The following is a 25,475-nucleotide window of genomic DNA, read 5'->3' as shown; positions in this document are numbered from 1 at the left end:
GATAACATGCAAGTGGCCGAACTATGTTGGGAGGAATCTGGAAAGATGATACAGGGGCTGGGTCATTTGAATCAGGTCTTGGGTTCACACAGAGGTTTCCCAGTGAAGGAAAGAGAGTAGAGCTTCCAGGTAGGATGATAGGCTGTGCTGGTACCCGGAGCATCATGATGAAGATGGGGGTGAAGAGATTCACAGGGTCACTAAACACAGGGCCCTCCCCAACTGAACACCCCTAAAGAATGCAGGGTCCTGACTGCAACATGCCTTGAAGATCTAGTAGGTAGCTTCTTCTTCACCAACAGGGGCTGCTGGGTTGAGTCTGAGTTCCTGAGGCTGCTCTGCTGCCTACAGATGGAACTGATCATCGCAGTAGTGCTTGGGGTGAACTCGGGCTCAAGGTCTCCTCATCACCTAGGTGATAAATCAGCAGCCCCGGAATACCCCCTCCCCTGACTGCCCTTAAATTTTCTCATAATGTATTTTTGAAGAGTCACGTGTTGCTATCTCTGCATAAGGGTTGAATCTGAGTGAAGAAATTTAATGGTCCCTGGTGTGTGGTACCCTTGAGCAGACCTGGCCTGGGTCACCGGTAAGGTGGCTGAGGAGGGAATGTGGGAGACACATCATCACACCTGCCTTCCAGCGAGGACGAGTTCAGCTGCACAGGGTGGCTAGCTCCATTCTGTTCCTCTTGGGGACCTTTTCTTTTCACCTTGCTGTACACAGTATACCCACTGAGCTGTCCTTTCTTCCAGACAGCCTACCACCTGGATGTGAGCTCCAAGGGGACAGCAGCTGGAGGAGGAGGAGGTCAGTACACCTGCCAGACACATCTCTTTGTCTTCAGCAAAAGCCAGGGCCGGGTGGGACGGGTGTAAACTGCTGAATGACAAGCTTGTGCCATTAAGGGGACTGCCTATTTCTCCTTCTCTTTCTGCTGCTAAGCTCTGCCTTACCACTTCATAGTGTTGGGACACACTGGGAAAAAAAACAAGAAGAGCCTCCAAGTCTTCAGTTCCCTATTTAATTATGAACCATTATGTACGTTCCCCAACCCCGGACATTCATCTCATATAAGTAATTCCCATATAATATTAGGACTAAGCTCAGGGGACAGTTGTGTTCACCCCACCCTTCAGTGTTGTGAGTTAACCCCTGCCCTCTGCAGAATGCAACACAGATGCAAAGGTGGTTGAGAATGCCACGCTCCAGGGAAGTGTGATGACATTTCACTAAATTCAAAGACCGTAGGACACAGAGTGTTTGATACTGTCAGCTGTGTCACGCATGTGCATCCATATGTGATCAGCAATGCAGGCCAAGAGATGAACTAAGTTCTAACTAGCTGTGGCTACTCAGGACAAGGACTAGATTCTGTTCTTGCCAGCCCTGTGATCTTGGATGAGTTCATCGGCTTCTCTCTCTGACCTGCAGGCCGTTTTCAAAATGAAGATACTATGATGTTCTGTGCAGGGCCTGGCACATAGCAGGGCATCAGTGCATGAGAAGAAAGCTCTTCTTGCGCGGATGGGGCTGCCATCTGCATCTTCACTGCTGCCCCTCCTAGCATGAATGGGCAGCTGTTTCTACAGCTGGAGAGCTGAGAATTCTAGCTGGTCCCACTCAGCCACTGGATTTCTAGCATTTTGCCTTCTCCTTGAGCTCAGCCTTCTCAGGAAATGCTTGTGATTAGTGGGGTTGTTTGTATCAGGTCTCTGGAGGCTGCCTGGCACCCCCTGCAAGGGGTGCGTATAAGATGCGGGAGCCAGCAGAGGGAACACAGAGGGTAGCTCCACCCTGGAGGGCCTGGCAGCTAGCTGGGCATTAGGGAGACAGGCAGTGGTCTGGAATGCTCCAGGACCATGATGATGTCATTACTATGTGTGGGACTCAGAGAACTCAAAGGCACCAAAAAAGTCTCTGTCACAGGGATGGCCACCTGGGACAATCTGTGGAAAGCAAGAGAGTGGAGACATTATGACAGAGTTTGGCATTTGTTGCTTTTAAAGATGGATGCCCGGCCTGAGGCCTGATTGAGGGTTCTCTCTTCTAGCTCAGGAGTATCTGCTTAATTCGGAAACAGACAGTGTCCTTCAAAACCTGTGGGATGTGGAGTCCTGGTCCCTTCCAGGGCCTGAGTGGGCATTGCAGATGGCTTCTCCTGGTTCCCCGAGGGTAAGCACATACCTTCACCTTACTGCTGAAATATTGTTTTGGTTGAAAGTGGAATACACTCTCAGATAGCACACACACACACACACACACACACACACACACACACACACACGCATGCACACACGCATGCATGCACACACTTGTGCATATACACATGGACACGTGACAGGCCTGATAAAACCCATCAGGTTAAGTACTACGATGTAAGCCAGTGTCTGTTACCTGCTTTTCAGTCTCTGTTTCTGGTGAAGCCTTGTGCTGTGTCGTCTTATTTGTCTGGCCTCATGTGTGGAACCCGGGCCCTGACCTGAGGTTCTGCTGGTGATCCCTGCCCCAGTGTGGACTTCCTTTGCTCTGACAGGCTGCCCTGGCCAGCGCCTTCCTCTTCCAGGGCTGATTCAAAGATGACGCAACTAGGGCAGCTCTCCCTGACACCTGGCTCACGCTCACTTCTGGGAACGAACCCTCCAGGGTCCTAAAAGTCCTCTCCTGTGGTTCCTGGTGCCCCACAGGCCAGGAGATCCCTGTCCAGTATCCCACCCTCATAGACCACCACCGAGGGGAAAAACACTGACACCCCACTGGACTGCACGGTGTACCCCTCCCACCCCACCCTCCTCGCTGTCAGTGTCAGTCCCACAAAGCTTCTCAGCCTTGGTCCTTTGCAGATCCTAGCTGATGAATATATTTTCTCCACACATTTTGCCTAGATTGTCTAGTCATTTCTACTACAAAGCAGCTGAAAAGGTTATCATTAGACGCACTACACTGGCTGCAGACAAACCATTTAACTTACTAAATATGGGGCCTGGCTGACCTGAGTTCAAACCTCAGCCCTGACCTTGTTAAGTCTGTGTGATGCTGGGCAAAGCCTTTCATCTGTTTGTGCATTAGTCTGCTTCTGTAGAAAATGGGAGTGGCACTGCCTGAATCAGTCATGACAGTGAAAGCCAGCGTGGCAGCACCCTGTGTTTGCAGGGAACCCACAAAACAACGGAAGAGCGGAGAACATTCTCTCCCTCTGAATCTCAGCCTAAGATTTGCTCTTTTCTATCTTGACTCTTGTGACGTCTCATTTACCTCCACATTTATATTATGTTTCTATATTAAGCATGAATAGGATGCATTTGCATGTCAGAGTTTTGGGGCAATTTGGCAGCCCACGTATCTATGAAGTATTTGTTTCCAGTGCAGAGCTGGCTGTGCTCGGTGGCCTTTGTCCACTTTCTGACTGGTGGCTCCTTTGCAAGTTACCTGTGCAGGTTCCATGTCTAGAAATAAGGTCTTCCCATTTTTCACCTTCTCCTGTGAAAACCACCTCTGACTTGCCTTGTTCTGACCTGCTACGTGTGCCCTCCACAAACTAGAGGCATCCCAGGCGACAGTAGCCTCCTCAGGCATGGAGCACGGTGAGCAAGTTCAAGCTGTGTAGATGTTCATAGGAGTAGGCATGATGGGGGCACAGGGAGGGAAGCAGAGCAGAGACCCTGAAGGGAAGAGGAGCCTCACATAGAGTGTGTATCTCCGAAGGGGCCCCATAACAGCATCCTACCTGCTTTGCCTATGAGGAAAGGCAGGAGGGAGGTTAAGGAGGCAGAGGGCTCAGGTGTACCCAGGAACACTCAGGATGACGGCTCTGACAGTGCAGCCCCCATCCCTGGGTGGATGGAGTGATGGCTCTAGTCTGCTGCTCATGTGGGAAGGCAGACACATGGCCACTCATGGCTGGAGAGGCAGGTGAACTTCCTGCTGCTGTGCTATTGTATTTACTCCTTCCTGTGGGTTCTGTAAGGGAACGTGCTTTCAGAGGTGAGATGCGGGTATGGATTGTCTTAAACCCAGGTCAATGGCTGGCTTGTCGAAAAGGTAAGGATGAAGTCATGTGACCTGAGTGATGTGGAACCAGAAGCTTCAAAGCCCCATGAATTTAAATAAGATGTCTGGGGTCTTCAAAACTATACAGAGGATCCAGTGCAGGGGATGTGGTGCACATTTTGGGCAATGAGGACACACACATGAGACTGCCATGCAGGAAACACAGGGCCTTCCAGGGTGAAGGGTGTGTTTCCTGTCATTGAGAACAAAAGCCTTTGCTTGCACCATGCTACCACCCCAATGCCTGTGCATGAGCACTTTCTCAGTGGCAGGGTGTGACAACTCTAACCGGTCCCCATCTCCATTTCCTTGGCTGTGACTTGGTGATGATGGCCTTTTAGAGCTGTTGTAGGAGGAAGTGAGCACGTGGTAAGACGTTTGATGCCAGCACAGAAAGTGCTTGGTAAGCATCGGCTGTCATTGTCATATCGTCCTTGGATAAGAGGTGTGTTCCGCAGAGCCATAATCAACAGACACAGATCCACCTGTGTTTTCTCCTCCCTAGTGGCCCCATCTTCGGGCTTAGCCTAGATTCTGGGCAGTGCCCAGCTGTGGGGACACAGAGCTTTCCCCACCATGTCTAAAGGGCAGAGTCAAAATATCCCACCCTCTTGTCCCTTCTTGTCACTCTGCAACTTCTGGAGGAGGCTGGCTTCCCACCAAGCACTCAGGCAGAGAGTCTGCAGCAGTCCCCAAGCCGATAAATCACCGCAGCAGGCGTGAAGTTGACAGGGCCACTTGCTCTCTGGGACCACTTCACGGCTTCCATAAATATTTGAAGCAGAGCCTTCCGAGAGCACTTTAAGAAATCGGTCTCACTCTCAGCCCTCGGTGAGAGGGGAGGGCTTTTGTCTCTGGCTTAAAGACTTGCGGTTGTGGTTGGAGCTGGGGAAAGTGCCAGTGTGCCTCACGGACTCGAGTTCAGTTTGGTAAGACACAAAGGCAGTGACAGAAGGGTTTCCTGTGGGCAGATCTAGGAAGGACTGAGCCACTCTGTCCTAGCCAGCTGTATAGTCACCCTTCAGGGAGATGCATGGCAGGCTGCCCTGGGGTCCTTGGACCTCAAGTCCCAACCCCTGTTCCAGGCTCTTCCACCAGATTTTTTTTTCCCTCTCTTGAAGGGAAGGTCAGAGTTCCCTGCCCTACTCTGTTTTCTCCTGGAAGTGAAGACAAGGACACAGATAAGGAACTGAGGCACTGGAGGATGTGGGCGGAGCCTGTGGGCTTAGGCTTAGTGACTTTTGTTATTTAGTTTGAGAGTGAATGAACAGAGAATTCCCAGCAGCCCTTTCCTTGCATCTCATGAGAACAACCGACAAGATGGACCTAGGAGCCCGAGGGTTTGGGTTCCAGGAGAAATGGAGCAAAGCACACAGAGCTGTGACCGCTTGTCTTACCTGGGGTTTGGGAGAGGAGCCATGTCCAGGTTGTATCCTAGGGAGGCTGTCGGCGTGCCCACATCTTATTCAGCCATCTGGCTGTCATGGTAGCTAGGAGATAACTGTCTCCTGCTGAAGCGCTGGGAAAGATACGTGATAGGTGCTCTTCCTCTTGGCTTGGGGACCCCTAAGCACCCCGCTGGTGTCTCCCTCCGCATAGGAGAGCACTGTTGTGGGAGCATTTTTACAGTTGTTTTTGCTTAAATCTAGCTGTTAAGCTGGGTGTGGTGGTGCACACTTTGTATCCCAGCATTAGAGAGGCAGAGACATGCAGATCTTTATGAGTTCAAGGCCAGCCTGGTCTACATAGTAGGTTCCAGGCCAGCTGAGACTAGTGAGACCTCAACCCCAAAACAAATAAAGTTACCAGTTTATTGAAATCCCATTTGGCATGTCAACCATCATTTCTTAACAATGAGGTCCCCTGTGGAGCTGGGTTACCCTTCTGCTCCTCCTGTCCCATTGTCTTGGATCATTAACATCATGAGTTGAGACATCAAGAATGTGATGGAGAGAGGAGGTGCACCTGAGGTACCAGCAAGGGACAGCTCATCCTGTAGGAGCGTTTCCACCTCTGGTCCTGCCAGGCTAACAAATGAGGCACTATCCCGTCACCCCAGCTCCCTCCAGCCTCTGCTCATATTCTGGGTCTTGGTGAGGGGCAAACCAGATGGGTCACTCGAGAGTGATCCCTGCTACACACCACGGTGATTGCATACAAAATACTTGTAAACCAGAAGGTGCCATAACCATGCCCCTCTGGGCTGTACTGAGGGTCTCCAGTCGGAGCTGCTTTGTGCTCTGACTCCCGAGCATCATTGCAATGGATGCTGGCAGACTGGCTGTCTCCCAGGCCTGCTGAGCTCAGCCCTGTGACGGGCACAAGGGGCCCTGCTACACCCTCAGCCAGCTATATGCTGCTAGACACCCCAGCATCAGGGCAGGGCTTACACCAAGGATACTGAAGGCCAGGCAGGAGCTGGAGGCAACCACCCTTCTGCCTAGGCCTCTGGAGAGGCTGGCAAACAGACCAGCCCTGCAACAGTAGCGGAAAATAATTTATCAGTCAGATGTCAGCAAACCACACGGAGGACTTCCCCCTGGAGCCTAGCCAAAGCCAGGGAGGCAAGCGTGCCCCTCCCCCTAGCCACAAGGCAGGTCCTTGGGGGGCGGGGGGTGGGGGGAGGCCTGGCGTTGCTTGTATGGGCCAAGGAGTGGCTGTGTCGAATGTGGATTTCTCTCCCTGTGGCCTCATTCATCTTCCTGTGACTCTGGGAGACCACTGAACACTGGGGCTGGGGCTCCTTGGTCTCCTGCCAGCTCCTGCCCCAGGGCTTCCAGGCAGACAATGTGTAGACTGTGACCGATGGCATAAACAGATCCAGGGTAAGCCTTTATTGTAGGAAGCTGCCTGTGAGGATATAGCACTGTGAAGTGTGCGCTGTGCTACATCTCCCTGGAGGGGGAGGTACTGTCAGGGAGGGGTGTCAAGGTGGAGCAGCCATAGGATCAGAGTCCCTTTCTACCCCCTCCCCCCAGGGTGAACCGTTCCCACATCCAGAGAGAGCACGGGGTGCTATAGCCCTGCACTGAAACACCCAGCTGTGGGACACACAGTTTACTGTCACGGATGAGCCCTGCCCAGGGGTACATCAGGAAAGGGAGGCCAGCAGTCAAGCCCCAAATGGCGATGGTTTCTCTGGGCTTAGCTGAGCTCTGTGTGGGCTTGTATACATCCAAGGAGGCTGAGGCAAGGGGAAATTTGTAAAGGCAGGGTGAAGGGACGACAGAGATATGTTGCTACAGTAAGCTGCCATTAAAGGGACTCATACCTAGTCTGGTGCTGTACAAGATGGGCAGGTGTGAGCCTATGGAGCTGTAATGGCCTCTGCCCATGGCTGCACCTCCAGCAGGCCCTGCCATAGCTCTTGGTGCCAAGTGTGTGTGTGTGTGTGTGTGTGTGTGTGTGTGTGTGTGTGTGTATGTGTGTGTGTGTGAAAATCTCCTCTGCAATCACCTCTGGCTTTAGTTATAAATTACTTTTGGTTTTTATGAGCATGACAGAAGTGACTCCATTTCTTCTGGCAGCTTTCCTATAATAAATATGTGGGGGTTTTTTTTTCTCAGTTCCGGAAAAGGCTGTCCTGCTTCCACCTGCTGGGCTCACAGTTAGGAGGGAAGGACCATAGCGGGCACTTTGAAGTTGTGAGATGGCCATTGCGGATGGTTGATAAAGTGTTGGAGAGAGTGGGGGGCCTTTGCCGAGCCCCAAAGCTCAGTAATCTGAAGAGGTAGGAACTTGGAGTGTCAGAGCACTGTGTTCAGTTCCTGTTTCTTCCAGAGGCAGGGAGGCTGGTGTAAAATCCCAGGAAGCAAGGACCTGGCCAAACAAGCCCACAGAACACAGATGGAGTGTGTGCCCTGAGGACAGAGCCTCATGCGCACCCTACTCTGAGCTAGCCAGATGTAGCTTTCAACCGCATCCCTTGGAGGCCTAGATTCCATCTGGCAATGCACCTCCATGGTGACATCACCTTCCATCATCTTTGCTGACACAGCCTGGTGATGTGCTTCATGATCTGTGTGCCCTGCAGCCTTCGTAACTCAGTGTCAGTCTCTCATGTGTTCCCTGTGCCGAAGCTGAGAGGTTTAGATAGTTTAGGAGCTAAGCATGCTTACCTCCCGCCCTGTGCACTGGATTCTGTCTCAGACCCTCACGTATTTGCAGGGTCTCAGTGTTCTGGCCTGTGAGGTGGGGGTGTCTGGCTCCCAACATGAATAGAAGGAGTGAGCCACTCTTTGCCGCACTGAGGTGCCCCAAGCATAGACGAGCTGCAGCACTGTTGCCACCATGTGATTCTGACAGTGTGGTCTTTATAATTCAGGTACAGGAAACTCCAGAGTGTGGTGATAAGAGAGGTGAGCAGGACTCAGCTACACGGGAGGCCCTGGCAGAAGAGGTTAGGATAAAGTACACGTGCTGCTCTGCGCTCTGCGTGGCAGTCTGCGAGTGTCCCCTGGAGCAGAGCTGGTCATACTCTTAGGACCTCATAGCCCCCAAGTGCCATCCCCATGCCATGGTTGAAATGTATGATCAGTGTGTCATGGGGCGTTGGCAGTATCTCACACATATGGGAGCCATGATCACTGGACTCAGCACAGAGAGGCCTCTGGAGTCCTCCAGGGTCACAATGATGGCCAACACTCCCACAATAGTGAGAATGCAAGGCAATGTGGTTCTGGTTGGAAGAGAGATCTGGACGAACGCAGGGACCATCTGGGATCCAGAACATCCTTCTCCCTGTCCCGTGAGCAGAAGAAAGAACATGGCCTGGGATGACAAGAGACTCAAGTGTGGGGAGTGGAGGAAAAACCAAGGTAAAAGTGGCTAAAAACTGGTTTCCTAGCTAGGCATGGGTGTGCATCTCAATCCTTTGTGGGTGGAGGCAGGGAGATCTCTATAAGTTCGAGGCCACATGGCAAGATCCTCTGTCACAGGAAAGATGGATGAGAGGAAGGAAGGAAGTTTGAACTCATTTTGGGAAACACTGTAGTGCAAAAAAAATTGTGAAATATTTATAAAAGCAGATAGAATAATAAAAGGTTTCAGTGTGCTCATCATTCGGCTTCAAGGAAGATGAGCTTGAGAGCAGGCTCCTGTACCAGTGCCTCATCTCGTCTCTCCGTTCCACCCACATTATTTGGAATTCAATTCACAATCATTCAACTCACAGACATTTCAAACTGTTTCATCATCATGCCTCAAATAAGTGGTAACTCTGTAATTTTATCAAAGATCCAATCTGTTCAATGTTCTAATTATTTTACAAATTACATTGGCAAATTTTTCGTGGCTTATTTGAAACTGTATAAGGTCTCACTATAGCTAATTGACATATCTTTTTTTTTGAGGTAGATATATGTAGATATATATAGAACTTACCTCCTTAAATATGAGTGTGGTCACCTGCTGTGTGACCACCACCTTCACCCCTCTCCCCAAAACATTTCCATCTTCCCAAACTGAAGCTCTGACCCCAGAAACATGAACCATTCAGCTGCATTGGTAACCACCAGTCTACTTTCTGTCTTATAGAAATTGACAATGACTAGGTCCCTCATATGGGTGGGCTCTATGGGATTCGTCCTTTTGTGCCTAGCTTTTTTAGACTTAGTACAATGTCATGAAGGTGCATATGTACAATAGCATGTCATGCTTTTCTTCCTTTTAAAGGCTGAATATGCTTTGCCACAATTTGCTCATCTGTCTGTCCATCAATCCTATCATACATTCATTCATCCATCCACCTATCCCATCTACACATCCATCCATCCGTCCATCCATCCATCCATCCGTCCATCCATCCATGCATGCACACATCCACACATCCATCCACTCATCTATACATCCAGCCAGCCAGCCAGCCATCAATCCATCCATCCATCCATCCATCCATCCATCCATCCATCCATCCACCCACACATCCATCCATCTATCCACTTGCCCACCCATGCATCTATCCTCATATCACCCATCTGCCCATGAAATAGCTTTTTATATCTTTTAATACAAGTTTTTCCTCCTTCATTTTTATTTTCTTGCAATCATTGGTGGAAGAAACCAGGTCACTATCCTGTGTTTTTCATAGTGGGTTTCATTGTGTGTCTCAGTAATGTGGTTGTGGTCCTACCCTTCTCCATCTACTCTAGACCTTGAGTCTGGTACAGATTCCTATTTTCAAGAGCCAACCATTCAGCCACTGATCTGTGCCCCATTCTCTGGATGTTCCACTCTATAGAACACAGTGGCCACATGTACCAACTCCTTATATGCTCCCTAAGATTGGAAGCTGTCAATGCCAACAATTAACAGATCTTCACAGAGAATGATCATGAAATGGGAATATGTGTACTGTTGTCAACTGTGCAGGTTCAAAAGGCTGAGGCAAAGGAGGAGACTTTCATAGCTACCTTGTAACAGTCACTTATGCCCCACAGCACTGGGGCAGTCAAGCTTCAGTAGTCAGAGAGGTTGTAGGCTTAGGACAGAGCAGCTTTGCAGACATCCTTGCAGGTGTTTTCCCTATACAAGGCTTTGGATCTGTTGGTGTCTTTTGTGATAGTTCCTGCTAGCAGACATGCATGTGTGGTCCTCTCTTTCAGCACCTCCTGGCTTAATTTATTCTTGTGAGGAGAGAGCTGTTCCTGGAAGAGAGGAAACTTAAGTTTGCTATTAAGGAACTCAGGTGCTGCCAGGATTATTCCTGTTAGGTGGAAAATGAATTCTAGAAACTTCTCTCTCCAAGTTTCCCATTGTGTTTCCCATTAGATGAACCAAACTGGAAGCAAGAGGCCAAGGAAGCTCTGTTGATACTACCTTAGGGCCAGCCTTGGGGTCATCCTTCTAGGTTGGCCTCCTGGGCCTAGAGGACTGATGGATCGAGGGCCACTGCCCAGGAAAATGGAGATAGAAGACATGTCTAGCTCAGGATTAGTCAGGGCCTGGCGCAGGGCCAGAATATGTTAGATGCTCATGGTAAGTTCAAGCCTCCTCCACATGATGGTGGGCAGCCCTCTCTGAGCCACTGTCTCCCTCTCCAAGGTGAAGATATCAAATCTTATTTAGCTACCAGGCCCTTCCTGCGTTAATGTGTTCCCTGAGTGCCCAGTCCCTGAGCATGCTCTGTCTGAGTAACCAAATCTTCATATGCTCCATGCTCACAGTCATGAAGCACATTTACGAATACAATTTGGGATTTCTCTCTCTCTCTCTCTCTCTCTCCCCACCTGAGAGCTGGAGATTGGACCCAGCTCATCCAGTGCAGCAGAAGACAAGGGAAGTGAAGTGAATCCAGTGAGATTTAGCCTCAGCTGGAACCTGGCTACCAGCAGCCACTTGGTCTCTGGGGAACTTGTGTCAAGCCAGGCCGTGAATAGTCCTGAAGGATGATGGATGGGGAGGTCATGGCCTTGCAGGGCTGTGTAATTAGAGTGATGCTGCCAAGGGATACCCGTTAGCACGCGCGCACGCACGCGCGCGCGCACACACACACACACACACACACACACTGGCTGCCCTTTGCAGTGGGGGCTGGGAGTTCAGGGAGGCTTAGGATCTTCTGCTTGACGGGGAGGGCTGTACAGAGAGCCACTCCCTCCCCAAGCAGGGTCAAGAACTGGAGCTATGGGTCTCAATCAAAATTCACTTTAGAAACCTAAGGGCAAGCCTGGGCGGGTAGCTCAATTGGTAGAGTGATTACCAAACCTGCCAGAGGCCCTGGGTTTGATTCTCCCATTTCCCCACCCCCACACTGAATAAACTGGGTATAGTAACACATGTCTGTCATCCAAGCACTTGGGAAGTAGAGGCAGGAGGATCAGAAGTTCAGGGTCCTCCTTAGCAACACAATGGGTTTGAGGCCAGGATGGACTATATGAGACCCTGGCTGGGGGTGAGGAGACTTGTGGACGGGCGGTGGTGGTGTGATGACCACTGCTGGTACCTCAGACAGAAATAAGCATACTTTAAACAGCATGCTTCGTGCTTATCAGATCGAATATGTTTATTTGGGAACTACAAACGAATAAAGTAACAGACAAAAGTGCTAGGAATTCTGACACTGACAGATTGTGAATTCGCTCCCAGGCAGATGGACTTTTCTAGTCATCAGGTACCTACAGTGATAACGAACTAATGAATTACCGTGTGCTTCACCAGTATAGCATTGTAGAGGAGCAGGAGAGAAAGATGGCACCTTCTGGGGCCAGTCAAGCCACTTCATAAATGTAATAGATGCTCTTTATCCTTTCGTGCCTCCATTTCCCCCATCAACACCTGTCATGAACATCAGTAAATGTGTTCCTATATAAAGGCTTAGAACTGGGTGTGACACTCTGATGAACTGTCCCCCACAGGCTCAAATGTTAAACACTTGTACCCAGATGGTGGCACTATAGTGGGAGGTGGCAGAAACTGTAGGAGGTAGGGCCTGGTTGGAGGAAGCAGGGTGATGTGCCTCCTGCTCTCTTCCTGTTTCTTTCCCTCGGCTTCCTGAGCAGCACCAGGGGATGCTCCCTCGTGTGATGCTCAGCTTCATCTCAGGCCCACAGCAGTGAAGCCAGATGACCATGGGGTAAGACCTCTGAAACTGTGAGCAGAGGCAATCTTTGCTCCTTCAAGCTGTTTCTCTCAGGGATTGGTCATAGCCATGAGAAGCCCCATCAATACAGACATATACTCCCTTCTCACTGGATGTCTAACGTGGATATCATTTTCATTTGAAATAAATATAAATACTCTGTGCTGATCATCTTCCATGGTTTCACACATGTTGTCATATTCAATTTCCAAATGACACCCACAAAATCCATTTCACTGATACTTGAAGTGATGGAGTGCTTGGAGCAGAAAAGGAACTTTGCAAGTTATGTAGCAGCTGTCAGACACAGAATTCCAGCCCTACAATCCAATTGAACTCTCCCATCCCTGGCCTAATCTTGGGCCACCCCACTTCCAGTCTTGTCATATTGATGCCCAGCGTGCCACTGTCGATGTTTCTAGTGTTGATTATTGCTGCCTGCTGCATCTCGGGTGCAGAGGAGATCTTTTGTGGGCCATTGGTGGCCCAGCCTTCTCCCCATCATGGATTCAAACCAGCTGTGGTTTCTGCCTGAAGCTTCCTGATGTAGCCAGGATGTGGCTACTTCCTTTCTTCCAGGAAGTACAACAGTCTGAAAGCTGCTCTTTTGGGTAGGAACAGCTGTCAGGGTTAGGGGTATTTCTTGGGACTACAGCTGGGACCCATAAAAGACAAGACAAGGAATGGCTTCTTTATTTTGAAGGTGTAGGGACCGTTATACCTGAGAAATAGGTGACAGAGAGGGGCGTCACAGTAAACGGGGAAAAGTCTGTCTGGCACCCGGCTATTCTAATTCAGTTCTTTGTGGCACTGGATGACTCCTTTTCCACCTCAGCTGCAACATGACAGCTGGTGCCACCTCTCCAGCAAGGCTGTTGTGAGGAAGTGGGGGGTGCATATGCTCAGAATGTCCAGTGTGTGTCAGCATGGGTTGTGATCCTTTGGAACACAGGCCTTAGCTGCTGTGTTCTAGGCGTTTGCTTTCCAAATTCTAGGATGTACAAGTGTGAGGAAATGTCACCCAATAGAAAACACCCAACAGACATGTTTAGTCCCGAGCCCCCACCATCGTGTGTGGAATCCTGGGGGAGTAGTTACAGAATTCAGGAGGGTGGGACCAGGGCAAGGGACATGAGGGAAGAGAGAAGCTGTGTAAGTAGCTGTGATAGGCGTAGACACTGGAGCCAGCTCAATGGTATTCTAGGACAATCTGGACACAGTTGTGCATGATGGACACCACTGGGGTCCCATGAGACCAAAGAAAGAGGGCAACAGATATAGGGTTATGGAGTGCAATTTATAACAGGAGCATTACCCCGGACTGTGGTCAGGAAAAGGTGCATATATATTGTTTAGGACAAAAGTGACCTCATCTAAGCTGGAGTGTCCCTGGTTTGCCTTAACCTAACATGAACCAGCACATTCTTGGTGCTGGGGTCCCATTGCAGATCTCTACACAGCATTCTAGTAGCTTTATATGTTTAGAATATGCTGGGAAGCTATGTGGGCAAAACCCACTGCAGTCACCTGGAGCAGTCACAGGGTTGTGACTCAACACAGCTGTGTGCAGGTCCTTCTGAATGCACACAGTGGAAACATCTACCAGTGAGCCATGCAAGTTTCAGTGAGTTACCTCTAGGGTCTCTATCTCCTCATTAGCAAATAAGGATGCTAACTACTTAACTCACAGGGTTTGATGAGAGCTTTACACTCACTTAAGCTCTGTGTGTGTGTGTGTGTGTGTGTGTGTGTGTGTGTGTGTGTGTGTTAGTTACAGTGATAGTGGTGTGCATATATGTGGAGGCCAAGTCATTCCTAAGGAGCCATCCATCTTGTTTCTTGACACAGATCTCTTATTGGTGTGGGGTTCACTGACTCATCTAGGCTGGCCTGCCAGCAAATCTCTATCTTTACTGTCTCTGTTCCCTAGGATGAGGTTTACAAGCACTTACCATAACCCTTTATGTGGTTTCTGGAGGGTCAAACTCTAGTCCTTAAACGTGTGCAGCAAGGGCCTTATTGACTGGGTATTTCCCCGGCCCTCATTTAATCTTTAAACAGACTCACCACAGATCGTGGCACAGAGGAAACACCTGAAATGTGAACCACCATCACCACCACCACCACCACCAGCACCACCAGCACCACCAGCACCACCAGCACCACCAGCACCACCAGCACCACCAGCACCACTACCACCACCACTACCCTGAATGATTTAGGGGTGGGGTGGAGGAGAGTATGTTGTTCAAATGCTGTTGGGCTATTGCTAGTCCAAGCTTACTTCCTCAAAGCCCCCACCACTCTTTTATACATTTGCAAGGCTTTGCTCTGCAGGATGTTTCCCTGCTGATTTCACCCACACTCATCAGGAGGGTTCACTTGGCCTGTGGAGTCAAATGTGACCTGTGGCTGGTGGCTGATGATGGCTGGTGCTAGCTGTTGGTGGCTATCTGTCCTACAAGGATGCTTCTGTCTCTTACACATGGCCCTCAGCTTCATGAAGGCTCCTTCAGGTTTTTGTATGTGTAGGCATAGAGAGTGGGAGAGAGACAGAGAGACAGAGAGAGAAATGGGGGGTGAGGGGCAGAGTACAGGGACTCTAAGGTTTCCTGAAGCCCAAGCTTGGAATTCTCACAGTGATCACTGTTGCTTTTTCTAGGGTAAGCAGGGGACAAACTGCTCCAGACCTGAGGAACCAGGCTACTCTTGTCAGGAGGAGCAGGCCGAGTCTGGCTCCAAATAGCTGTGCACACAGGGGGTGGGAGAGGTCTTTGTGTGTGGCTTTGCTAGCAGCCCCCCCCCCCCCAACTAGCAGGACTTAACTTTTGTTAATGGGCAGTGACATGAACTTCTGCAAACATTATCCACCCAGCAGTGTTAGCAGCCCAGGGAGGTGACAGCGTTGCCTTGTCACTAGGAATTGTCATAACCATGAAAAACAATGGTTATAGGAAGAGTCCCGCAGCACTCTGGGAAGGGCACCTAGGTGCTTTTAGTAAGAGTACAGGGCCATAGAGGCCCCTGTCACAGAGAACTGTGCTGTGAGAATGTACCTGCGATCTTTATTGGGGGTGAGTAGACTGCCGGTGAATGCAGGATTGAGAAGCTGTGTGGACTTTCAGTGATATGTGTACCAGCAGGAGCACTGCGTTCTCATGATACCTGAAGAGCATTGTGTAGGTTTGGTGGAGGTGGTCTTCACCATCATGGGATCTAGAATGATCTAGCCATAGTCTTCCTTTTAGGAGACCTAAGCGGCCCTGCTGTCAAATGTCCTTGGTCACACTTCTCTGTCCACTCTTTGCTCCTGCCTCTAAACTTCTGACGCCTGCATGTCTAGAAATGGAAAGGAAGACACAGCTCTGGGTTACATAGAGTTTTTGGTGGAAAACCTCTCCTGGGCCAACAGCTGGAGACGCACAAGGACATGGTTATAACTTTAGAGGGTGGCTGGTGCTGCGGAGACTAAGGGAATCATATATGTGCCAGGAAAAGCCTGGGAAATCTGGTGTCCTCCACCATGTGGGTCAGGTACTAGTAAGAGAGTTAGGCTTGGTGATGTGGGTTGGGATCTGAAAGTTCCTCAAAGGAACACCTGTCCACATGTAGAAGAACTGGTCCTCAGCCTGAGGTAACATCTAGATGTGATGGCTTCTTTAGGAGGTGTGGCCTAGAAAGAGGAAGTGAGGTCATCGGGAGCAATCTTCAGTGGAATTCTGAGGCTATGGTTCCTTCCTTTTGCTTTTGCTTCTTGGCTGCCAGGAAGAAGCCGTTTCCTTCACCAGCGATTTCTGCCTTGCCACAGGTCCAAAGCAATGGGACCAAATTACTATGGGCTGTAACATCTAAAGATCTTTCTCTTTTTAAGTTGTATATTTAAGTTATTTTTTTTTTTTTATCACTTGGAGAACCAACAGGTGCACCTAGTCCAGGCTAGGAACCCTGCCAGAGACAATCTAATGGCAGGCTGGGGGAACTTCCTAAACCTAACTTGCCACTCCCATAGGTGTAGACATTTTGTAAAGAACACCTCTGTGAAGGCCAGCAGGAGTAAAATGTGGTGATCTGATTGTAATTGGTCCCCATATGCCCATAGGGAGTGGCACTGTTAAGGAGGTGTGGCCTTGTTGGACTAGGTGTGTATGGCTTTGTTGGAGGAAGCATGTCACTGTACGGGTGGGTTTTGAGGTTTCATATGCTCAAGCAGTGCCCAGTGTGGCACACAGTCTCTTTCTGCTGCCTGTGGATCAAGATGTAGCCGCTCTCAGCTCCTTCTCCAGCACCATGTCTGCCTGCATGCCGCCATGTATCCATCCCACCATGACGATAATGGACTAAATCTCTTAAACTGTAAGCCAGCCCCAGTGAAATGTTTTCCTTTGTAAGAGTTGCCATGGTCATGTGTCTCTGCACAGCAATGAAAACCTAACCAAGACAGAGGACAGATAAGTCCCACAAACAACAGAGCACAGGGTTTCACAGTCTCCACGCTGAGATGTAAAGGATGGGCCTTCAGCGTCAGTCAGGGAAAGAGGCTCAGTGGACAGCAGCAGTTTTAATCCCAGAGCCACAAGGCAGCTGTGGGGATGCTCTGAGTGGCAAGATAATCTCGTGCCTCGAGGGTTCCATGCTAGATCTATTGCTACCTAGCTAGGTTGGCAGCCCGGGTGGCAACTGGTTTGCTCAGTTTCTCCCATAAATCTAAGAAGCAGATGAGCACAGGCATTGGGAGGAGGCGTGCTCCTTGATGGAGGGGCCATCTGTCTCGGTAGCGAACTTGGAAGATGGGGGTGAAGCAAAGGCGGAAACGAAGCATCATTTGTCTTCAATGATGAGAGGGAGAAGAAAGCTGACAGCATATTATGAAAGGGCTTTGACAGGTTTTTGCAATGAATAAGAAGAATTGGTCTTGTGTGATATTAAATGGAATTGAAACTGGATGGATTCAAATTAAATTGGGGAAAAAAAAAAAAAACCTAAGACAGTTATCTGAGACCCGGGGTGAGTCAGCCCGACTGTCTCACTGCAGGAAGTGAGGCCCCGGGAGAACCAAACATTAGCTTGATCAGGGATCTGGTATCTTGATCATAAAGCGGCTCTGTTTTCCTTTGTGTCTGCACGTGTCTGTGCAGGTGCACATGTCTGCACATGCGTGTGGAGACCAGAAGCCAGGTGTCTTCCTCAGACATGTTCCACCTTATGTTTTTGGACACAGAATCTCTTGTTGAGCCTGGAGCTCACCGATTCAGCTTGAGTCGCTGGCCAGCAAGCTCAGGGATCATCCTGGCCCTGCTCCCCAGACCTGGGACTGCAGGTGCCTACTGCTGTGCCTGGCTTTTTTTTTTTTTTGACATGTATATGTATGTATATATTATTCACATTATATCCTGATTGTTATCCTCTAGCTCGTGTCTTCTCACTCCCACCCTTCCTCCCTTTTCTGCCCTATTCCCTCCCCTAGACCTCTGTCAGTGGGACCCTCCTCCTCTTCTGTCTGACCACAACCTATTAGGTCTCATCAGGATAGCGTGCACCCCCTTCTTCTGTGTGCCCACAAGGCCACTCCATCTAGGGGAAGTGATCAAATTGGGACCACCAGGGCTCATGTCAGAGGCAGTTCCTGCTCCCTGCCACCCCGACCCCCCATGGAGAATGAGTTAGTTATCCCTTGGCTACATCTTTATGGGGGGGGGGTCTAGGTTCTCTGCATGCATTGTCCTTGGTTAGTGCTTCAGTTTGTGGAGGTCCCAGCCTTGATGATCTCTCTGTGGTGCTCCTGATCCCTCAGGGTCCTTCCATCTGCAAGACTTGGATCTCTGGAGGGAAATCTTTAGTTTATATCCAGAGTCCTCAATGAGAGACAGAGTCTGTTGTCGGTGTAAACACATAGGAATTTATAGAGCCAAGTGATGAGGTCTGCCAAGCTCTTTTGAGCTGGAGACCCTGAGGAGCAGAAGCATGGGCTTTTTATACCCTTTCCAGAAGCAGAACTTAGCAGAGAAACTTGATTGGTTAATAGACTAGCATTGAGACTTATCTTAGTTGGGGAAAGGTAAGTACAATTTTGGGGTAGTGGAAAATTTTAAACACAAGCTGTAACACAAACTGGCTGTCCTTGAGTCAAGCTGGACTCCTCAAGGTTTCTCCTGTCCTTGCCACACACATGCAGTGATCTGATATCGCTGTCTGTCCTTGGTTCAAGCTGGACCCTACACAAGCTGGCTGTCCTTGAGTCAAGCTGGACCCTCCAGAAATTTACATGCTTTGGCCTTAATGGGGGTCCTTAAGGGAGGACTGGGTAAGCCGATTTTTTCCAGACTTTGGCCTTAATGGGGGTCCTTAAGGGGGGAGGGCTGGTTCCTTTATATCCCCCTACTCTTCCATACAACTCTCAGTGTTCTGCCCAGAGACTGGCTGGTCTGTGGCCTAGCATCTGTCCTGATCCCCTGCTGGGGGATCTATCAGAGGACATCTATATTGGGCCAATATCCATTTATAAGTGAGTATTTGCCATGCATGTCTTTCTGGGTCTTGGTTACCTCGCTCGGGATGATCTTTTCTAGTTTTATCCATTTGCCTGCAAATTTCAAGATATCCTTGTTTTTAGCTGAGTACTATTCCATTGTGTAAATGTACCTCAGTTTCTTTATCCATCCTTCAGTTGAGGGACATCTAGGTTGTTTCTAGATTCTTGTTATTACTAATAAAGCTGCTATGAGCATAGCTGAGCAAATGTCCTTGATGTATGGTGGAGCATCTTTTGGGTACATGTGCAGGAGTGGTATAGCTGGGTCCTGAGCTATTCCAAGTTTTCTGAGAAAGTGCCAGATTGATTTCCAACGTGGTTGTACAAGTTTGTATTCCCACCAGCAGTGGAGGAGTGTTCTCGTTTCTCCACATCCTTGCCGGCATGTGCTGTCACTTGAGTTTTTGATCTTAGGAATCTCAGAGTGCTTTTGATTTGCTTTTCCCTGATGAATAAGGATGTCGAACATTTCTTTAAGTGTTTCTTGGTCATTTGATATTCCTGTTAGGAATTCTCTGTTTAGCTCTATACTCTGTTTTTTAATTGTATTATTTGGCTTGGTGGTATTTAATTTCTTGAGTTCTTTATGTATTTTGGATATTAGCCCTTCGTTAGATGTAGGGTTGGGGAAGATCTTTTCCCAGTCTGTAGGCTGTCATTTTGGTCTGTTGACAGTGCCCTTTGCCTTACAGAAGCTTTTCAATGTCATGAGATCCCATTTATTAATTGTTGATCTTAGAGCTTGACAACACAAGGAGATCAAGGGGCCCACATCGGAAAGGAAGAAGTCAAAGTATTGCTGTTTGCAGATGATATGATAATATACATAAGTGGCCCCCAAATTACACCAAAGAACTCCTACAGCTGATAAACACCTTCAGCAAAGTGGCTGGATACAAGATTAATTTTTTAAAAATCAGTAGCCATTCTTTATATAAATAATAAATGGGCCGAGAAAGAAATTAGAGAAACTACACACTTCACAATAGCCAAAATTAATATAAAGTATCCTGGTTTAACTCTAACCAAGCATGTGAAAGACTTGTATGAAAAAATCTTCAAGTCTCTGAAGAAAGAAATTGAAGAACATTTCAGAATACAAAAAGATCTCCCATGCTTGTGGATTGGGGGGATTAACAAAGCAAAAATGCCCATCTTACAAAAAGCAACAGATTCAATGCAATCCCTATCAAAATACCTACACAGTTGTTTACACACCTTGAAAGATCAATTCTTAACGTCATACAGAAAACAAACAAACAAACAAAAAGATCAAACCAAAATTAGCTAAAATAAAAATATTCCATCCCTGATCTCAAGCTGTACTATAGAGCAACAGTAATAAAAATGGCATGGTACTGGCATAGAAATAGGCTGGTTGATCAATGGAATCAAAATCAAAGACCCAGAAATGAACCCACACATCTTTGGACACTTGATTTTTGACAAAGAAGCCAAAACCATACAGTGGGGGGGAAAGATAGCATCTTCAACAAATGGTGCTGGTCTGACTGGATGTCTACATGTAGAAAAATGCAAAAAAAAGATCCATATCTATCACCCTGCACAAAACTCAGGTCGAATGCATTAAAGATCTCAACATAAAACCAGACACCCTAATTCTGTTAGAAGAAAAAGTGGGGAAGCCTTGAACTCATTGGCACGGAGACACCTTCCTGAAGTGAGCACCAGGGGCTCTTTGTCTATAAACATCCTTTCCTAGTGTGTGACATGAGGCTGCGGGCACTCCCCAACTCATAGCAGGCTTCCATCTAAGGAACTTAGCATAACCTGGAAACACTGTACGTAGGAGGTGCTGAGGCTCTAACTAACTACAGAGCACCTAGCTCAGCAGCACATGCCCTAGCACATGGTCCCTGGATGCTCTTGTCCCCTGGGGCCAACTGGGAGCTGAGTTTGTTTCTGCTGCTGGGCAGGGAGGGGGCACTGTAGCACCTGTCACTAGCTTGAAGATCAGCCGTCAATTCAACATTAGGTTATGGCTGAATGCACACCCACAGAAAGTTAAAAACTCCAAAGTCCCGCCACCATGGGATGGTACCATCTGTGATGCCTAGATGGCTCTTCCTAGATGACAGAGTGAAATGAGACTTCCATACCAACCAGAGTTCTGTGTGTGTGTGTGTGTGTGTGTGTGTGTGTGTGTGTGTGTGTATGTGTGTGTGTGTATGTGTGTGTTTGTATGTGTGTGTGTTGTCTGTATGGAATCTTCACATGGGAACAAATGCTCTCTCTCCCATCTCATTTTCACTTTCTAACAAAAACCATGCATGGTGTCTTCTGCTCTGTTGTTCATCAGTAGTGGAGGCTGTTAAATCAGTTCTTCTGTTTGACCTGGACTTCCAGTAGGTGTGGCCCACCCAGAGCAAGACCCACCCAGGATCCACCCTAGCTCAGACTCTGTCCCATAGGGTTTCCTGCCGCCCCCCCCCCCAGTGGGGATTGAACCAGCCTTGGCCAGCCACACCTCAAGTCACTGTCATCTGTCTCATTGTAATGGGGCCAGACTCTTGCTCCCACCAATAGCTAGGTAGCCAGAGAGACTTGTTCATTAATGCAAGCGGCTTTGCTACAAGCCTTTCCTCTCATTCCATTTAGGCAGCATGGACATAGAAGTGAATTTAAGCAGGGGGTCCACAGAGAATAACACTGTAGCTTGCAGCCACATGCTTTGCTGTATCTAAAATGTCTCCTGAGTCTGGTAGACGCGTGCGGGACAACATTTAAAGGCTATAAACACTCACAAGTCTATAAAGCAACCATGTAAAAGCCATCGTAAGTTTCGAGTCTTCCATGCCTAGGAGACCCCAGGGCAGCGTGCTCACTGTGGGGTTGGCGCCTGTGGAATGTATCATTGTCACAGCAGCCCTTAGCAATGGGACATCCTCAGGACTAACTTATCCTTCCATCAGGATAGTACAGGAAGGTCATCACATGGGATACTCATGTGTCCCATTGACTCCAGTCAGCTGGAGAATCCTGTAGGCATCCTTTGGGCTGGGCCCATGTCGCAGTATATAGCTTCAGTGTTTGTTTTATGCCCTGGACTGCTTACTTTCCTTGCTGCTCTGCTAACAAGAAGCTCCACAGCAAATCTCCTTCTCCTTTGCTTCCAGTTCAAGCCGATGTCCTCACCAGACTAGGAAGCAGCTGAGGAGTCTGATTTCTTGTTTCTCAAAAGTGCACATGCCACACTGAGCTAAGCAGTGAAGTGTTAGTACACTCACCTCACAAAACAGTGTCCTTATGCCTAACTGTATTGCTGGGGTTTGGGATAAAGGAATGTTTACCTAACTTATAGCCTTGGGGTGGCACACATGTTGACTTGAAAAAAAAAAACAACCCTGCTGGTCAATAAGTCAGATGCCTGGCCAACATCCACATCCTTTGCATAGGTGAAGGCCTCCCTCTTGACTGAACAAGATTATGAGCCTGGGGTTTCCAGATTCCTGCATGCTGGAATCCTTAAATGAGGGACAAACTATGCTCAAAGTAGCTCTTAGGCTCATGGGGGTGGGATTACTTGAAAGGATGAGGACAGGTGGCCTTGTTGGAGTAGGTGTGGCCTTTTGGAGCAAGTATGTCACTGGGGGTGGGCTTTGAAGTTTCAAAAGTTTAAGCCAGGTCTAGTGTCACTCTCTCTTCCTGCTGCCTGCTGATCCAGATGTAGAACTCTCAGCTCCTTCTCCAGCACCGTGTCTACCTGGTGGGTTTCCTGCTATAACCTAATGGAATAAACCTCTGAACTGTAAGACAGCCCCAGTTAAATATTTTCCTTTATAAGAGTTGCTGTGGAAAAAAAAAAAGCTCTGGGGCATGGTGTTTCTTCACAGCAATAGAAACCCTAAGACAGTAGCTCAAAGTTCATTCTCTGACAAAACATTATTCCAAAGTAAGACTTGTTTGGAAAGCCTCTATTTTTTATAGCTACAAAAGTAGTACCATGTTGAAAAATCTTCTTTTGCCAAGATTCACAAATAGAGCTAATGGGAGAGTACACATGTTTATGGTTACCAAGCATTTAACTGTCACCATGGTTTCTGTGGAAGAGAGGCTATGATCCTCTATGATTCGGAGAACACTTGTATGCCTATGGCTTCATGAGAGCCTATCTCTTCTTCCTTTCTATTCTCCACATCCCTCTGTTCAGAAGTCCTGCTGAATGTTTGCTTTGTCAGGCTTTCCCTGCCAGTCACTTCTCTCACACCGGGTACTTTATAGCCTGGGTAAGACCGTGATGACACATTCACCGCAGCTTCAAGCCACCAACCCGCTGCCCACAACCACAAGGTCTTTGCTTCGCCTGACAGTAATAACCCCCTTTGGGGCTTCTTGGTCATTGAGACACAGCTATAAATTAACTGTAAAATTTATCATGGTCTGACTTGTAATAAAAATGATCAGAATAAGCAAATAGCACAGCCATGAAGCCTGTTTTCACATGCCCTGATCACTGAGAGCCGTGTGTACTGACAACCGTCTCAGAGATGTGGGGACCCAGTGAGGGAGATGCTGTGGATACTGGCTTCTGGGAAGATAATGCTGGTAAAATGTCCAGTGCAGAAGCCTCCCGCAGCGTTACAATCTCAGCTCTGTTAACACACAGCCCCGGGAAGGTTGCTTTAGCGTTTGTTTCCATATGTTTCCCTGAGTGTCTCAAAGGGGCACCTAACATTTGCATGGCAGGGGAAAGGCAGAACAGCTTTAAAAGCATCTGCCTTACTGACTTAGATGAGCTTCTGGGGGTGTCGTGTCTGCATTTTGGAATCACCGATCTCTCGGAGGTGGCATAGCCACCCCCCGTAAGACTGAGGGTGCAGTGTGTAAAAGCATTTGTTCCTACAGCTCTTCCTGCCCATTCTCAGGGACGGCTCCTTCTTTCAGCTCCCATCTGTGTCCCCGCAAGGACCTGCTCCTGCCTCCATGAAGCATGGCATGAGCAACAAAGGTGATTTGTCATCTTCCCCACGTGCTCTCTGGAGTCCCAGAGCCCAGCTGCAGCTGGCTCTCCTGGCTGTCAGGCTGATAGCTGTCGTGTGCATGTGTGTGTGTTTGCATAGAGATGTGTGTGTGTGCCCACAGAGAGCTTCGTTCACTGCTTTCACCTTTGCTCTTATGTAGTAAATGCCCTTGCCAGTCTGGTTTAGGACACTCCCATGATAGATGTTTGGTGGATGGAACACGATCACTGTCCCAGGGCCTTTTGTGACCGAGTTTTATCTCTGACTTAATGAGCTTCACTGAATCTAATCATCATGTGTCTCATGAACACTTGCCATTTATAGGTGACTATAAAAGTTATGTCTCTTAATATCGTGAATTCCATGTGTTAATTTCAGCTGCGTGTTTGTGGGCCCCACGGAGGAGTTAGAAGTGGGACTGAGAGAGGAGTGGGGCTGGTCTCACGGTCCACTCAGGGGCGCAGAGCAGGAGTCAGTGGCAACACTGCACAGCGACTGCTAGGAGCAACTGCTACGGGGCTGGGGAGGAGTTGGGCGATGCAGCGGAACCAGGGTCCACCCAAGATGAACTGAGGGCTTGGGAGATTAGCATTATTAGTAGTTTAAGGGCTGAGGCAGGAAGACTAGAAGGCTGTGCAGAGCAGGGAATGGGCAGCTATGGACAGAAGAGGACCCTGCCTTTGAGGAGTGGGGTTCCCGAGGCTGGCCTTGAACAATGGCCATCAGATCCACTGTTGTGCAGCTTGCTTGTGACTCCCTGATACCAGAACTCTGGTTCTTACACTCGGAGAGCTGCCTCAGCAATGGAGATGAGGGTGCCCCGTCTCTCCTGCCAGCTCTAGTCCTGCTTGATGCTTAGAGCGCCCCGTACATCTAGTGGGCAGACAGACAGGCATCTGTTGGTGGCCACTTTTTCTCTCTGCACAGGGCATGCTGAGGAGAGGCTGCAGAGCAATTTCTGAATAGGGAAAGATGAAGCTCTAAGTGGGATGAAGTAGGAGGAAATACATGAAGCAGGAGGGAGTGGAGGGATGGGTGCGAACGAAGGGGAAGGCAGACAAAGGACCTGTGGGTCCTGATGCTGCGGAAAACAGCTGGGAGAATAAGGATGATGGGGATGGGGTGTGGATATCTTTTGTGCTTAGAAACTGGGCTCAGTCAATTCACCTAGATTTTTCTTTGGGCCATAATTATGGTCTCCTGGCCTGAGGGCACAGGCACTTTGCTGGCTGTCTGCTTTTTAAACCAATGGAGGTCACTACTTCACCATTTCATTTCAACTTGTATGTTTATTTTGTTTTTTGTTTTGGTTTGAAGACAGAGTTCCAGGATCGCC

At 48.7% G+C, this 25,475-nt stretch overlaps 1 protein-coding gene across 11 annotated transcripts in view; it reads left to right on the top strand.

Annotated features, from left to right (window-relative positions):
* The window catches only part of LOC311606261 (uncharacterized protein C4orf50), an 86,094-nt gene that overhangs the window by 43,002 nt on the left and 17,617 nt on the right, over positions 1–25,475 (top strand). For 10 of the 11 annotated variants that reach the window (XM_084797435.1, XM_084797436.1, XM_084797429.1 and 7 more), the window contains 2 exons: positions 756–810; positions 2,054–2,175. In XM_084797435.1, the coding sequence (XP_084653561.1) occupies positions 756–810; positions 2,054–2,175 (177 nt within the window). The remainder of the gene's footprint in view (positions 1–755; positions 811–2,053; positions 2,176–25,475) is intronic. The other variant, XR_014782275.1, reaches the window with a different exon arrangement.

The sequence above is a fragment of the Acomys minous genome (genome assembly GCF_964271855.1).
Source record: "Acomys minous genome assembly, chromosome: 10".
Taxonomy (NCBI): Eukaryota; Metazoa; Chordata; class Mammalia; order Rodentia; family Muridae; genus Acomys; species Acomys minous.
Note: the sequence above shows the minus strand (reverse complement) of the source record. Positions and strands in the feature narration are given on the sequence as shown.